At 42.9% G+C, this 16,419-nt stretch overlaps 1 protein-coding gene across 1 annotated transcript; it reads left to right on the top strand.

The window, feature by feature from the left end:
- The first annotated feature begins 4,796 nt into the window (after positions 1-4,796).
- LOC111972065 (gastrula zinc finger protein XlCGF48.2-like) lies at positions 4,797-16,288 on the top strand. The gene is made up of 2 exons (XM_023998906.2): positions 4,797-5,061; positions 14,498-16,288. The coding sequence occupies exons 1-2, from the start codon at positions 4,863-4,865 to the stop codon at positions 15,511-15,513; spliced, it is 1,215 nt and encodes a 404-aa protein (XP_023854674.1). The 5' UTR covers positions 4,797-4,862; the 3' UTR covers positions 15,514-16,288.
- The last annotated feature ends 131 nt before the right edge of the window (positions 16,289-16,419 follow it).

Below are 16,419 nucleotides of genomic sequence, written 5' to 3'. Positions count from 1 at the left end.
CATTTTTGATGGGTATCTGAAAGTTAATTTTACTGTGATGCTGACGACTGCTGTGCCAATAAATATTGAAATGAAGCAGCCTACTGCTCGGTGCGTCACCGTTGCATTGTGGGAAATGTAGTATTGGTGCGTGTAAAAGATCTGCGGGCTGCCGGCTTGCTGCGGTCTGCGGGCCGGTTCTAATAATAAATCAAGATCATCCCAGGGGCCGTAAAAAACCTTCTCGCGGGCCGGATGTGGCCCGCGGGCCTTGACTCTGACATATGTGTCCTAACCGACTTGCCAAAACTATAGTTTGTTAACAAGAAATTGGTGGAGTAGTTGAAAAACGAGTTTTAATGACTCCAACCTAAGTGTATGTACATTTCTGACTTCAACTGTAAGTCTGGCAATGTGGAGAAGTGCAGCTATAGTGAGGGGAAATTGCCAGTTTTGTCAGGGCCAGCATGATCCTGTGTCGTGAGTGTAGCTAAACTTCTTCGGGATCGGTGTCCCGTCCACGGGACGGTTGAGCTAACGTAGGCTAATGCGATTAGCATGAGGTTGTAAGTAACAAGAACATTTCCCAGGACATATCTGATATTGGCAGAAATCTTAAATTCTTGTTAATCTAACTGCACTTTCCTATTTACAGTAGCTATTATAGTGAAATAATATAATGATATTGTTTGAGGAGAGTGCACAATTTTGAACATGAAAAGTTATTAATAAACAAATAAGACACATTTGGGCAGTCTCGATACAAAATTTTGAACAGAAATTCAATGGTTCATTGGATCAGTCTAAAACGTTGCACATACACTGCTGCCATCTAGTGGCCACAATCTAAATTGCACTTGGGCTGGAATAATACATTATGGCCTTTCTCTTGCATTTCAAAGATGATGGTACAAAACAAATACAAAAGAACGGTTGTTTTTTTCTTTATATTTTCTTTTACCAGATCTATTGTGTTATATTCTCATGCATTCCTTTCACATTTTCACAAATGTCAAAGTGTTTCCTTTCAAATGGTACCAAGAATATGCATATCCTTGCTTCAGGGCCTGAGCTACAGGCAGTTAGATTTGGGTATATAATTTTAGGCGAACATTTTTAAGTTAAGTTTGAGCATCTTTATAATACATTTTTTTCTAAAAGGCTGTCAACATCCTACAAGGAAAGAGACACTTAATCAATTATACAATCATTAACCAGATTATTCCAGATACCAGACTTCGATGAGTGATAACTCAGTTCTAGAATGTTGTCATTGATGAGAATGAATATACAAATCTATTCACATTCAGAATGTACTTTGTTTAGACATCCAGTCTGTATTGTACTTTCATGACCAGAGACAAATCTTCAAAAGGCACAGTATTTATTTATTCAGAGTGGTACATGAATTCACATAGTCTTGATTTATAGGATCCTTCCCACTATATGCTATGTCAACTCATAAAATCCCAAGTTATCAATTAAAAGTTTATAGAAAAACTGCACTTGCCCTCATATGAAAATTACAGTTTATTAAATATTCTACATCTCTAATGTTATCAAATAAAACTATTTATATAGCACATTTCTTACAAGGAATACATTTCAAGGTGTTGAGACGTTGAATGGGGTAAAAATGGGGCACAGATAACGAAGGACATCAAGGCATTCAAAATGGCTACAGAGATGGATGGGCAGGAGTCAAGGCTTTTGGTCATGGGGTCTGGGATCCTGGGTGCCTCACCGGATGGTCTGGTGGTAGATAGCCAGAGTGGGCACCACAGCAGTGGTGGAGGTTAAGTGTCCCTATGGTGCAAGGGACCTTTAACATTGAAGAGGCAGTGAAGTCGAAGGATTTCTATATCCAGAAGGGAGGGTCTTACAGCCTCCGTGAATACCATCCTTACTGGCAGCAGGTTAAGGGCAGCTCCACAACACTGGAAAGGACACTTGCTTATTCATTGTGTGGACCACTAAAGCCTCCGTCAACTTCCCCATCCAGCGTGACAACCTCTGGCAGACTCCTATTGCTGGACTAGAGGAGTTTTTCAAGGACCAAATGCTCCCAAAGTTGGCACTGCAACAGTGAACATCTGTAAATAACTTGTAAATAGTTTATGCACAAATTGTTTCTGTCCCTACTTTGGAGGTTATCTTCCAATCTGTTTTTCAATGCATATACAAATTCTATGTTTTACACAATATTGTATCATATTTGATGAGTTACTGACCTGTTCGACCACAGGCTCGATGTGCTGTCGTCTCCACAACTGGATCACACTGGCACAGGATGTCCATGCACCAGATGGTCTGAGGGATGCACTCCTTCCTGTTGGTCTGGAAAACAAATAGACATTTGGTCTGTGGTGGGTCTTTTTCAATGCTGTATCAACATCTTTATCATGACAGAAAATACATTGTTTATTATGTCACAAATCCACCATGGGACAATGTGACAAGTGGTCCCTCAACACCCAATCCTCATGCCTCATTGTTTGTTCTTGTTTCCCAATAAACAGCTTCTTCAGACTTGATTATAGTATTGGTAAAATAGACTGGGCCTTGGTCTATCTGCACATCTAAAATCTGACTATGTGGATGGGACATTTCTGCTGGAATGGAGGAATTATCTGGAATGCTCAACTAGATGATCAGGACAATCTAGGGTACTATTTCCCAAAGAGGTGAAGTATTGCGATGAGTCATACGACTGTACTTCTGATTCAAATTCTCAAGAGGAAAGTTAAAACCCTCAGCCGTGAGGTCACTGAGGAGGACCAACAGTGATAGGGGGATCATCAGTAATGTAACATAAAGGATTTTGGGCATTGGCCAGCAGCCCACAATTTCTACATTCAGGTCCTACATCTGTGGCATGCGATGTTTGTAAAGGCAACATTTCACTGCTGTGTCAGTATTAGACTCCGGCTAGCTTAATTTCCATCCCTGCTGACATGTATAACCAAATTCACCAGTCATTTTTGATTAGTCATGTACAACAGATGCACTCGTGGAACAAAAACATTTATGTTTTATATGGGAAAATATTGATCCCATAAGGTCGTCAGCTAACTAGTCAACTTTAGCTAATGTAGCTAACTAGCCAACCATGGTGCCTAACTAACTAGCCCACCAGGCTTTAGCTAGCTAGATAGTTAACATTAGCTTACCGTTTTTGTAGTCAGACTTTTCTTAGTGGTGACATGCTAGATAACCAACTATTCTTGCCATGGTGCCAGCCTAACGTTAGCTAGCACGTCTGACTACACAAACAGGGAGTTAACATTAGCTAGCTAAATATCCTTTCCCTGGTGGGCTAACGCTAGCTAGCATGTGACCACGTGAAAAAGTAGCTGGCTAAATCACTAAATACTTGTCAATAAAAAGGTAACAAAAGTCATTATGGTAGCCTATGCTGGTTTTAATTTTACTTGTAAGAACGGTAATGTGCGTTGTACACGTAACACATTCGGTGGGTATCTAGCTGACATTCATAAGCACCTAGCTAACTGCAGAGCGTTAACCTAACCTAATTGCTCTAACATAATTGCTCATTACCAGCTAGCAACCATGGCTTACCTAATCACACGGCTCCAGCGACGCTTTGGAAAACGATAAAATGCATGTGTGCTTATCAAAGTAGTGGTTACAATCCGGCGGTACATAACACAGAACCATCCTTGCTTGTGATCGACAGAGACCTAAGGTTAGCTACAAAGTAGAGAGGGTAATGGATTTTGTTTCATCAATTTAAAAATGTTATGGTAGCTAGCTAGGTAATTTGCAAAATGCTAAACAAGAATACACACGAGAAACACTATCAATTATTTACACAAGAAACTAAAAAGGCCATGAAAGGCTACTTGTCGACGAGTTTGCATTGAGAAATGTACCTTGAGTGATGATGTTAAAGCTTGCAACAAGATGTGTAGTTCTGTATGATAGCCACATTAGCGGCTAATTAGTAATTATAGGCACGGTTATCAAAATGTCACGCCAGGGTAAGCCTACATGAAACACAGACCTTATATGAAGTAGTTCTAAAATCCCCAATGCAAAAATGAATGGGGGAAAAACGATTGGAAACATTTTTGTGTTTTACCGCCAGGTTTTATGCATATTATGATTCTGTGGTAGTCAATAGGCCATACATTTACTACTAGTACATGTGCTGCTACAGGGGTGTCAAACTCATTCCATGGAGGGCCTGGTGTCTAATGTTTTTTGGTTTCTACTTTCAATTAAGACCTAGGGTGTTCATAAATTCAATCTGGAATGTCAGTGAGCTCAGAGTGCAAGCGCTCAGGGTTGATCCGAGCCCTTTGACCTCACGATATTAGTCAAGCTAACTGGTTGGTGTTGGCTAGCTTGTTAGCTACTTCCAGACACAAATGAGAGAACCCCTACTCTTACCATTTTACTCGACCTAGCAGAGCTGGTTAGGCTATGATCATGTTATCCAGTGCGTTAGTGACTGTAACTGTGCTGCTGGAAACAATTTAATTACGATTTTTTGCCAACGTTTACTGACACCGGCCATATTCAACGGCTGTTGAGCGTTTGTAAATTCATCAGTTATTCTGCGCTCTGGAACACTCAGATTAGTGCGCTCTGAAATCAAAGTAGATAGCCAGACTGAATTTACGGACGCAGGAGCGAAAACCCGCAGACACTCCGCCCTCCATGGAATGAGTTTGACACGTGCTACTACATCAGTACATTGGCCGTGTTACACTCCAGTCCAGCAGGTGGCGAAAGCGCAAAATGTGTTAACTTGAAGATGCACGAACAGTGGATTCGCTTTTTTACTTAGTAATGCCGGATGTTGATGTTGCTGCACGGACATGGATGGGATGAAAACAGCACAGCCACTTAGCTAGCTAATGTATTTGTATTCTTTAAATATGTCTAAAATAAGGTTGTTGAGGGTTTTTCTCAACGATAGATTAACAGCTGCTGCCGATGAGATATTCGGGGTCGTTGAAAAAATGATAGCAGAGTATCAGGAGGAAGTTGTCCGTCTACAGAGGCTGCTCGACATTGTTCTTCAACCTGAGATACCATTAAACCTACACAGAGCAGGTTTGTTACTCATTACGTTTGTCTAACTAACTCGAACTCAATTCTACGAAATAAAAGGAGCAATGCCAAAGTTGGTTATTTTTTTTAGAGGAAGTGTAATATGAAAATGATCGGGTATGTCTAAATGGCCTAATGCCAGCAGTTGTTCCATTTAATTTCAACAAGCATAGCCTGGGTGGGCGCTTTGGATCCTCACCATTCGCGGTCAGTGCCGTTTAAGATGAGGAAGGATGTTAAAAGAATTATGAGCGTGGCCTAATTTCTATTACAACATATCGGATGACTGTCATTCATATTCCATTCACCTAGCTCAATGTAACATCGAAAGGTTTAGGCTACTACATGATGCTCGAATTTTTCCTGGATCCATCATGAGGTTGCTACAACCTAGCCTCTGAATGAAAGTTTACAATGTAGATGCACAGGTCGAGATAATTGAGTAATCAAAGTGACAGACAGTGATACATGCAATACCGCCTTGCAAACTCTTGCCTGCATCTAGCTGATATAGCGTATAATCATTAGTCCAGCAGTTGCAAATGAGAGTTTCTATTGGACAAATTCAGGTATGTTTATCCTGTTCCGTTTAAGAAACGTTTTTCAACAGAATCAATACACCCCTCATCACATGCAAACGCAGTTCACTTTCATAGCAGCCACATACAAACAGCTTGTTGTGTGTATGTGTATATATATAATTCCTTCTTGCATCTATCTACGCACTCTCCTCCTCTCACCTTTTCCCTTTGCTTGTGGACTTCAGTGCACAACATTTCCATATCATGACCGCTAACCACACACAGCCAACATAGTTGTCACGTCATAGTTAACGTAGCTACTAGAACAACAAGTTAATAAACCCACTACAATCATGCAGTACAGTCAGCAGCAAGCAGTTTAGCAGTTACGGCGGGCCCCAGTGGCAATAAATTAATAAAACCAAAAGCTTACCTCGACTTGGAAAAGTTCCAGTGTTGTATAGCCATATTCTGCTAGCTAACATAGCATCCCTCTCTGTTTGAGCCAGATGCTAGCTAGGTGAAAGTGAAATAAAATGTACTACGAAATATACAGTAGCTCTCTCTCTCTTACTTCTTAATTTTGGAAGAAATTAATCAAAACTGTTCAACTATTGTCTTTCTCTCTTTGTCAACTACTCACCACATGTTATGCATTACATTGCAGTGCTAGCTAGCAGTAGCTTATGCTTTCAGTACTAGATTCATTATCTGATCCTTTGATTGGGTGGACAACATGAGTTCATGCTGCAAGAGCTCTGATAGGTTGGAGGACTTCCTCTGGAAGTTGTCATAATTACTGTGTAAGTCTTTTGAAGGGGGTGAGAAACCATGAGCCTCCTAAGTTTTGTATTGAAGTCAATGTGCCCACAGGAGGACAGAAACTAGCTGTCCCCTGGCTACCCCAATATGCTACCCTACAGAGTGCTGCTGAGGCTACTGTTGACCTTCATTGTAAAACTGTGTTTTAATCAATTATTTGGCGACGTTAATATTTTTTGTATGGTTTGATCTAAAAAAGGATAACTTTAATGTTTCACAATTTTTATGTTTATGAAATTCACTGGGGAGGATCAATTGATCCTCACTATCGTTTGGGATTAATGTGCCCAGCCGGTAATACACTCGTGTCTCCCCGGTGACCGTCGTAAACCGTCCTCCATTCAGGCTGCAAAGGTGTCAGTTTCCTCCTTAATGCGATTTAATGGCTCGTCGGTGCAAGAAAACAGGGAAAATAGGCATACTGTCTTAATAAAACACACAAATCTGTCGCCAGGGTTCGTCCGTCAAACTGCTAGATGGTGAAGCGTAATTCATCACTCCAGAAAATGCATTTCCACTGCTCCAGAGTCAAATGGCAGCGAGCTTTACACCACTCCAACCCAGGCTTGGCATTCCGCGTGGTGATCTTAGGCTTGTGTACGGCTGCTCTGCAATGTGAACCCATTTCATGAAGCTCCTGACTAAGAGTTTTTGTGCTGACGTTACTTCCAGAGGCAGTCTGGAACTTGGTAGTGAGTGTTGTAACTGAGGACAAAACATTTTTTGCACTACACACTCCAGTACTCAGTGGTCCTGTTCTGTGAGTTGTATGGCCTACCACGTCACTGCTAAGCCGTTGTTGCTCCTAGACGTTTCCACTTCACAATAACAGCACTTACAGTTGACCGGGGCAGTTCTAGCAGGGCAGAAATTTGTCAAACTGACTTGTTGGAAAGGTGGCATCCTATGATGGTGCCACGTTGAAAGTCACTGAGCTCTTCAGTAAGACCATTCTACTGCCAAATATTTGTCTATGGAGATTGCATGGCTGTGTACTCAATGTTATACACCTGTCAGCAACGGGTGTGACTGAAATAGCTGATTCCACTAATTTGATGGGGTGTCCACATACTTTTGTGTGTGTGTATATATATATTAATATAGTTACCAGTGGGAGAACAAGTATTGATACACTGCCGATTTTGCAGGTTTCCTACTTACAAAGCATGTAGAGGTCTGTAATTTTTATCATAGGTACACTTCAACTATGAGAGACGGAATCTAAAACAAAAATCCAGAAGATCACAGTATGATTTTTAAGTAATTAATTTGACTTTTATTGCATGACTAAGTATTTGATACATCAGAAAAGCAGAACTTAATATTTGATACAGAACCTTTGTTTGCAAACAGAGATCATACGTTTCCTGTAGTTCTTGACTAGGTTTGCACACACTGCAGCAGGGATTTGGCCCACTCCTCCTACAGATCTTCCCAGATCCTTCAGGTTTCGGGGCTGTCGCTGGGCAATACGGAGTTTCAGCTCCCTCCAAAGATTTTCTATTGGGTTCAGGTCTGGGACTGCTAGGCCACTCCAGGACCTTGAGATGCTTCTTACGGAGCCACTCCTTAGTTGCCATGGCTGTGTGCTTCGTGTCGTTGTCATGCTGGAAGACCCAGCCACGACCCATCTTCAATGCTCTTACTGAGGGAAGGAGGTTGTTGGCCAAGATCTCGCGATACATGGCCCATCCATCCTCCCTCAATACGTGCAGTCGTCCTGTCCCCTTTGCAGAAAAGCATCCCCAAAGAATGATGTTTCCACCTCCATGCTTCACGGTTGGGATGGTGTTTCTGGGGTTGTACTCATACTTCTTCTTCCTCCAAACACGGCGAGTGGAGTTAGACCAAAAAGCTCTATTTTTGTCTATCAGACCACATGACCTTCTCCCATTCCTCCTCTGGATCATCCAGATGGTCATTGGCAAACTTCAGACAGGCCTGGACATGCACTGGCTTAAGCAGGGGACCTTGCGTGCGCTGCAGGATTTTAATCCATGACGGCGTAGTGTGTTACTAATGGTTTTCTTTGAGACTGTGGTCCCAGCTCTCTTCAGGTCATTGACCAGGTCCTGCCGTGTAGTTCTGGGCTGATCCCTCACCTTCCTCATGATCATTGATGCCCCACGAGGTGAAATCTGCATGGAGCCCCAGACCGAGGGTGATTGACCGTCATCTTGAACTTCTTCCATTTTCTAATAATTGTGCCAACAGTTGTTTCCTTCTCACCAAGCTGCTTGCCTATTGTCCTGTAGCCCATCCCAGCCTTGTGCAGGTCTACAATTTTATCCCTGATGTCCTTACACAGCTCTCTGGTCTTGGCCATGTGGAGAGGTTGGAATCTGTTTGATTGAGTGTGTGGACAGGTGTATTTATACAGGTACGAGTTCAAACAGGTGCAGTTAATACAGTAATGAGTGGGAACAGGAGGCTTCTTAAACAAAAACTAACAGGTCTGTGAGAGCTGGAATTCTACTGGTTGGTAGGTGATCAATACTTATGTCATGCAATAAAATGCAAATTAATTATTTAAAATCATAACAATGTGATTTTCTGGATTTTTGTTTTAGATTCCGTCTCTCACAGTTGAAGTGTACCTATGATAAAAATTACAGACCTCTACATGCTTTGTAAGTAGGAAAACCTGCAAATCGGCAGGTGTATCAAAATCTTGTTCCCCACTGTATATATATACAGTGGGGAGAAACAAGTATTTGAACACTGCCGTTTTCCTACTTACAAAGCATGTAGAGGTCTGTAATTTATACATAGGTACACTTCAACTGTGAGAGCGGAATCTAAAACAAATTCCAGAAAATCACATTGTATGATTTTAAGTAATTAATTTGCATTTTATTGCATGACATAAGTATTCATACATCAGAAAAGCAGAACTTAAATATTGGTACAGAAACCTTGTTTGCAATACAGAGATCATACGTTTCCTGTAGTTCTTGACCAGGTTTGCACACTGCAGCAGGATTTTGTCCCACTCCTCCATAAGACCTTCTCCAGATCCTTCAGGTTTCGGGCTGTCGCTGGGCAATACAGACTTTCAGCTCCCTCCAAAGATTTCTATTGGGTTCAGGTCTGGAGACTGGCTAGGCCACTCCAGGACCTTGAGATGCTTCTTACGGAGCCACTCTTAGTTCCCTGGCTGTGTGTTTCGGGTCGTTGTCATGCTGAAAGACCAGCCACGACCCATTCATTGCTCTTACTGAGGGAGGAGGTGTTGGCCAGACTCGCGATACATGGGCCCATCATCCTCCCCTCAATAGCTGGTGCAGTCATCCTGTCCCTTTGCAGAAAAGCATCCCAAACAAGGATGTTTCCACCTCCACTTCACGGTTGGGATGTGTTCTTGGGGTTGTACTCATCCTTCTTCTTCCTAAACACGGCGAGTGGAGTTTAGACCAAAAAGCTCTATTTTTGTCTCATCAGACCACATGACCTTCTCCCATTCCTCCTCTGGATCATCCAGATGGTCATTGGCAAACTTCAGATGGGCTGGACATGCGCTGGGCTTGAGCAGGGGACCTTGCGTGCGCTGCAGGATTTTAATCCATGATGGCGTAGTGTGTTACTAATGGTTTTCTTTGAGACTGTGGTCCCAGCTCTTCAGGTCATTGACCAGGTCCTGCCGTGTAGTTCTGGGCTGATCCCTCACCTTCCTCGTGTCATTGATGCCCCACGAGGTGAGATCTTGCATGGAGCCCCAGACCGAGGGTGATTGACCGTCATCTTCAACTTCTTCCATTTTCGAATAATTGCGCAGTTGTTGCTTCTCACCAAGCTGTTGCCTATTGTCCTGTAGCCCATCCCAGCCTTGTGCAGGTCTGCAATTTTATCCCTGATGTCCTTACACAGCTCTCTGATCTTGCCATTGTGGAGAGGTTGAGTAGCTGTTGATTGAGTGTGTGGACAGGTGTCTTTATACAGCTAATGAGTTCAAACAGGTGCAGTTAATACAGGTATTGAGTGGAGAACAGGAGGTTCTTAAAGAAAAACTAACAGGTCTGTGAGAGCCGGAATTCTTACTGGTTGGTAGGTGGATCAAATACTTATGTCATGCAATAAAATGCAAATAATTACTTAAAAATCAACAATGTGATTTTCTGGATTTTGTTTTAGATTCCGTCTCACAGTTGAGTTGTACCTAGTGTAAAAATTAAGACCTTACATGCTTTGTAAGTAGGAAAACCTGCAAAATCGGCAGTGTATCAAATACTTGTTCTCCCCACTGTATATATATATATATATAGTTCACTGCATAATGAAACAATCCCTAGTAAGCTAGTGTTTTGAGTGTGGACTGACTATTATTTGGCATTAAGACTGGTTTTACACAACATTCTATCCAAGTTGGGAGAGAGCGCGAGGATGGCTCATGTCATGCAGGTTCAGGTAGCCTATACAGGACAGTTGTATACTGAACAATTTCAACGATTTTACTGAGTTACAGTTCATATAAGGAAATCAGTCAATTGAAATAAATGAATTAGACCCTAATCTATGGATTTCACATGACTGGGTAAGGGCACAGCCATGTGTGGGCCTAGGAGGGCAAAGGCCCACCCACTTGGGAGCCAGGTCCAGCCAATCAGAATGAGTTTTTCCCCACAAAAGGGCTTTATTACAGACATAAGTACTCCTCAGTTTCATCAGCTGTACGTGTGGCGCAAGTGAAGAAGCCGAATGTGGAGGTCCTGGGCTGGCATGGTCACATATGGTCTACAGTTGAGGCCATTTGGACATACTGCCAAATACTCTAAAATGACGGAGGCGGCTTATGGTAGGGAAAATAACATTAAATTCTATGGCAACAGCTCTGGTGGACATTCCTGCAGTCAGCATGCCAATTGCACGTTCCCTCAAAACTTGAGACATCTGTGGCGTTGTGTGACAACTGCACATTTTTGTGGCCTTTTATTGTCCCCATCACAAGGTGCACCTGTGTAATGTTTGATCAGCTTCTTGATAAGCCACACCTGTCAGGTGGATGGATTATTTTGGCGAAGGAAAAATGTTCACTAACAGGGATGTATAGAAATTTGTCCATCAAAATTGACATGTTTTTTTTTGTGGCTATGAACAATTTCTGGGATCTTTTATTTCATCTCATGAAGCATGGGACCAACACTTTACATGTTGCGTTTATATTTTTGTTCAGTGTGTGTATATAAAATAAATAAAAACAAATTGGCAGCTGATTAGTATGATGTTTAAATTTCCTACTTTTAATTCATGAACAAGTAATTGCATAATTGCCACCAGCCAGCAGTCTAAAAATGTCAGCAATACGACATTGAATAGCTTCATGAAATGTTAGGCTTAACATGAGAAAATGACGACCAAATAGGCCTACTAATAAACATTTACCCATTAACATTACGGGAGGGTCCAGAAAAACTGTTACGCTAGTGACATATAGGTAGGGATCAAGTGACTAGGCAACAGGATAGATAGACCGTAGCAGCAGTGAATGTGATGAGTCAAAAGAGTTAATGCTAAAAGGGTCAATGAAGATAACCAATAGCTATCCAGACCACCTATTTAGCAGTCTTATGGCTTGGGGGTAGAAGCTGTTCAGGGTCCTGTTGGTTCCAGACTTGGTGCATCAAACTGTTTTCCATGCGGTAGCAGAGAGAACAGTCTATGACTAGGGTGACTGGAGTCTTTGACAATTTTTAGGGCCTTCCTCTGACACCGCCTGGTATAGAGGTACTGGATGGCAGCGAGCTCGGCCCCAGTGATGTATTGGGCCGTATGTACTTCCCTCTGTAGCGCCTTGCACGCAGATGCCAAGCAGTTGCCATACCAAGCAGTGATGCAGCCAGTCAAGAGCACTCAATGGTACAGCTGTAGAACATTTAGGATCTGAGGGCCTATGGCAAATCTTTTCAGCCTCCTGAGGGGGAGGAGGCATTGTCGTACCTTCTTCACTTCTGTTGGTGTGTGTGGACCATGATAATTCATTAGTGATGTGGACACCAAGGAACTTGAAGCTCTTGACCCACTCCACTACAGCCCCGTCGATGTGGATGGGGGCGTGCTCGGGCCTCTATTTCCTGTAGGTCACAATAAACTCCTTTGTCTTGCAGACGTTGAGGGAGAGGATGTTTTCCTGGCGTCACTGACATCCTCCATATAGGCAGTCTCGTCGTCCGTGATAAGGCCAATCACTCTCGTGTCGTCAGCAAACTTAATGATGGTGTTGGAGTCGTGCGCAGCCACGCAGTCGTGGGTGAACAGGGAATACAGGAGGGGATTAAGCACGCACCCCTGAAGGGCCCCCGTGTTAAGGTTCAGCGTGGCGGACGTCTTGTTGCCTACCCTCACCACCTGAGGGCGGCCCGTCAGGAAGTCCAGGGTCCAGTTGCAGAGGGAGGTGTTCAGACCCAGGGTCATGAGCTTGGAGGCACTATGGTTTTGACTATAGCTCAGAATTAAATGAACAGCATTCTCACTTAGGTGTTCCTCTTGTCCAGCAGTGTGGAGTGCAATAGAGATTGCGTCATCTGTGGATCTGTTGGGGCGGTATACGAATTGGAGGGGGTCTAAGGTGTCTGATGATGTGAGCCATGACCAGCCTTTCAAAGCTTTTCATGGCTACAGATGTGAGTGCTACGGGGCGATAGTCATGTATAGACTGGTTAGCTTGGCGCTCTTGGGCACACGGACAATGGTGGTCTGCTGGAAATATGTAGGTATTACAGACTGGGTCAGGGAGAGGTTGGAAATGTCAGTGAAGACACCTGCCAACTGGTCAGTGTATGCTCTGAGTATGTGTCCTGGTAATCCGGCTGGGCCTGCGGCCTTGTGAATGTTGACCTGTTTAAAGGTCTTACTCACATCTGCTTTGGAGAGCATGATCACAGTCATCCGGAACAGCTGGTGCTCTCATGAATGGTTCAGTGTTGCTTCCCTCGAAGCCAGCATAGAAGGAATTTAGCTCGTCTGGTAGGCTCGTATCACTGGGAAGCTCGCTGCTGGGTTTCCCTTTGTAATCCGTGATAGTTTGCAAGCCCTGCCACATCCGACGAGTGTCAGAGCCGGCATAGTATGATTCAATCTTAGTCCTGTATTGACGTTTTGACTGTTTAATGGTTCGTCTGAGGTCGTAGCAGGATTTCTTATAAGCGTCCGGATTAGTGTCCCGCTCCTTAAACGGCGCCTTTAGCTCAATGCGGATGTTTATGTATGGTCACTCCGGGGACGACTTTGTCGATGCACTTATTCAGCTAGTTTATGCTAGCTGGCAACAACAGCAGCATGGCGCTAGTTAAAACTTGTAAAAGAAAGTTATGTAAATTTCGATGGGTGAGGGAGAAATAACTTGTAGTATTGGTCACCATCTGGATGTCACCGTGACATGACAATTAGCTAACTTAACGACAAGCCGGTGTGAATGACCAGTGCAACGGTGTTGTATCGAGTTGCTTGCCACTGCTGGTTCCCACTGGGCAGCAGTTGCTTCACCAGGCAGCTATATCGCTACCCGCTAGCTAACATAGCCAATTTGTTCCATCCCACTGATTTTATATTTTGAGTAGGATAGCTGCCTACACGAGAAATCATTAGTAATATTGCTAACCTTCTGGATGTCACCGTGATACAGTCTAACGCTCAGTGGGGAGAGTTTGAGCTGCAACCTGGCAACACAACAACACGCGGCACAGTGTGTCCTTTGCTCCTGCTTGCCGACTGCTGTCCTGCAGTAAGGAGAGGGAAGTAGCTAGTGTAGCCAATATCAGGCCAGGGTGACAGCTAAAACACATTTTATTGTAGTGATTTTCAATGAAAATGTACAAATACTCTGGTAAAACCTAAATGATTCTGAACACTCCCAAGTCCCAACTTCGGCAGACGGGGTGGACACACGACTACGATGACTACTACTACTACTACATTATTCAAAATACACACATACAGGAACTTCCAGTACCAAGCTCTCACCTGAGGAGGACTATGGGGTGCTTTTATACGTTTCCCAAGTTGATCACTAATTAGGGTCCCACATGAAACACTGACCAATACTTTGGTTCCTACCTTGTTACATACATGTCATTACATTTTCTGTCTTATCCTTCTTCCAGACTTCCAGCAGCTCACTCTCTCTGAAGCGGAGATCCCCCCGGAGCAGCAGCACTATGAGCAGGAGTGGAGCCACAATCTGGGGCTGGAGGACCCAGAAACCATACAATTTAAAGATGAAGAGGAGGAACTCCGGACCAGTCAGGAGGAAGAGCAGATTCAACGGATTGAGACTGTTACTAAAGATGACATATTCACTCCTGCCTGTGTGAAAAGTGACTGTGTGGAGTACCCAACTCAGCTCTCAAATATCTATCAAGCTCAAAAGGAAGGAAACAAAGAGAGAGACACTCTACCCAGTACTACAATTGAACAGATCAAAACAGAACCTGATGGAGAGGACTATAGGGAATCAGAACCAACCAGTGTCTCTCAGCCCCCCCTTGCAGTAAATCCAGTATGTTCTGCAGTTCAAAGTGGTATGGAGAATAAAAGACCTCCATCAGGTTTTAAGAAAGTCAAATCAAAGAGAACAGAGATGGTTAAAGGACAAAGGTCCCGTATCAATACTACGGGTAAGAAATCTACTCAGTTGTCCCTCCTGAAATCATCCAGTCAAGGTCATGCTACTCCTTGTTGTAAGGTGTGCGGTAAGTATTTTCATTACATGGGCTCATTGATTAAACATGTTCAAACTCATACAAAGGATAAAGAAACACTTTGTGGAGTTTGTGGAAAGCATATGGAGTCCACAGAAGGTATGAAAGAGCACCTCCAAACTCACATTGCAGCTAGGTTGTGTTGTCATGTTTGTGGTAAATGGTTCAGCAAGAACAGTAAGCTGACAGTGCACATGAGGAGCCACACAGGGGAGAAACCTTTTTCCTGCCCTGTTTGTGGTACATGCTTCATGCAGACTGGAGATCTGAAAAGACACATGAGGACCCATACTGGGGAGAAACCATATCTCTGTCCTGATTGTGGAAAAGGATTCAGCGTTGCCAGTAATCTGTCAGTGCATATAAAGATTCACACAGGAGAGAAAGGAGAACCAGATTCAGCACTGGCACCAATCTGAAAGTGCACACGAGGACTCGAAGACCATACTAATGTCCTCATAGTAGAAAATGCATTTCCCAATCAGGTACATTAAATAACAATCAAAGACACACCAAGGCATCACTGTATAGGTGCAGTGATTGCAGGAGTTCTCAAAATGATAGAACTCCTACAAAGTTACATAAACAATCATGACAAGGGAGAAAACATGATAATGTGCTGTTTGGGAAAAGGTCTGGAGACAGAAGACAGAGTCACATTCTAACTTCCACTTGTGAGAGGAGATGCCCCTCAGGACACTACTCTTGGGTGAATAAGATATGACTGAATTACTGCTTGAACATAAGAACTATCTAACAGCAGCTAGTGGATTTTTTGGGCAGTTCCTGCTCATTACTTATAGGATGACACAACAGACATTTGAACATTTGTCCTCCATCTGTACATAAAACATGTTTTTAGAGTTAAATGTGTTGTTAAATGTTGAAATCTGCTACTTTATATCTTGTTTGATGTTGTTAAAGTAGTTTTCACAATAACAGATTTTTGTTAGTCTCAGGAGCTGAAGGAATCTTACCATTTTTGTTATTACCGATATTTGATGCCTATATCCACTCTGAGGGGAAAATATTTGTATTTATTTTGTTTTCCATGTTTTGACAATTATGAAAATGTGTTGTAATATGCTCATGTAGACCCATTCATATGAATGAAGCTTGAGAAACGTGTTTTTCCAGAGATTGTACATTTTATCTGCCTTTTGTATAACAGAATAAATGTTGATAATACATGTTTATCGTGAGGTGTCTTTACCTGCACATTTCTCTTTCCTCCAGCCACCCTAGTCAGACTGTTCTCTCTGCTACCGCACGGCAAGCAGTACTAGAGCGCAAAGTCTAGTTCCAAAAGGCTTCTTAACAGCTTC

The sequence above is a fragment of the Salvelinus sp. IW2-2015 genome, linkage group LG13 (genome assembly GCF_002910315.2).
Source record: "Salvelinus sp. IW2-2015 linkage group LG13, ASM291031v2, whole genome shotgun sequence".
NCBI classification, from domain to species: domain Eukaryota; kingdom Metazoa; phylum Chordata; class Actinopteri; order Salmoniformes; family Salmonidae; genus Salvelinus; species Salvelinus sp. IW2-2015.
The sequence above is the reverse complement of the archived record's forward strand: the minus strand, read 5'-3'. Positions and strand labels throughout refer to the sequence as shown.

Excerpts from the sequence above, each read along its gene's own strand:
- LOC111972065 (XM_023998906.2), top strand. The coding sequence starts at position 4,863 with ATGTATTTGTATTCTTTAAATATGTCTAAAATAAGGTTGTTGAGGGTT. Across the intron at positions 5,062-14,497 it reads ATTAAACCTACACAGAGCAG|ACTTCCAGCAGCTCACTCTC; the intron begins GTTTGTTACTCA and ends TCCTTCTTCCAG.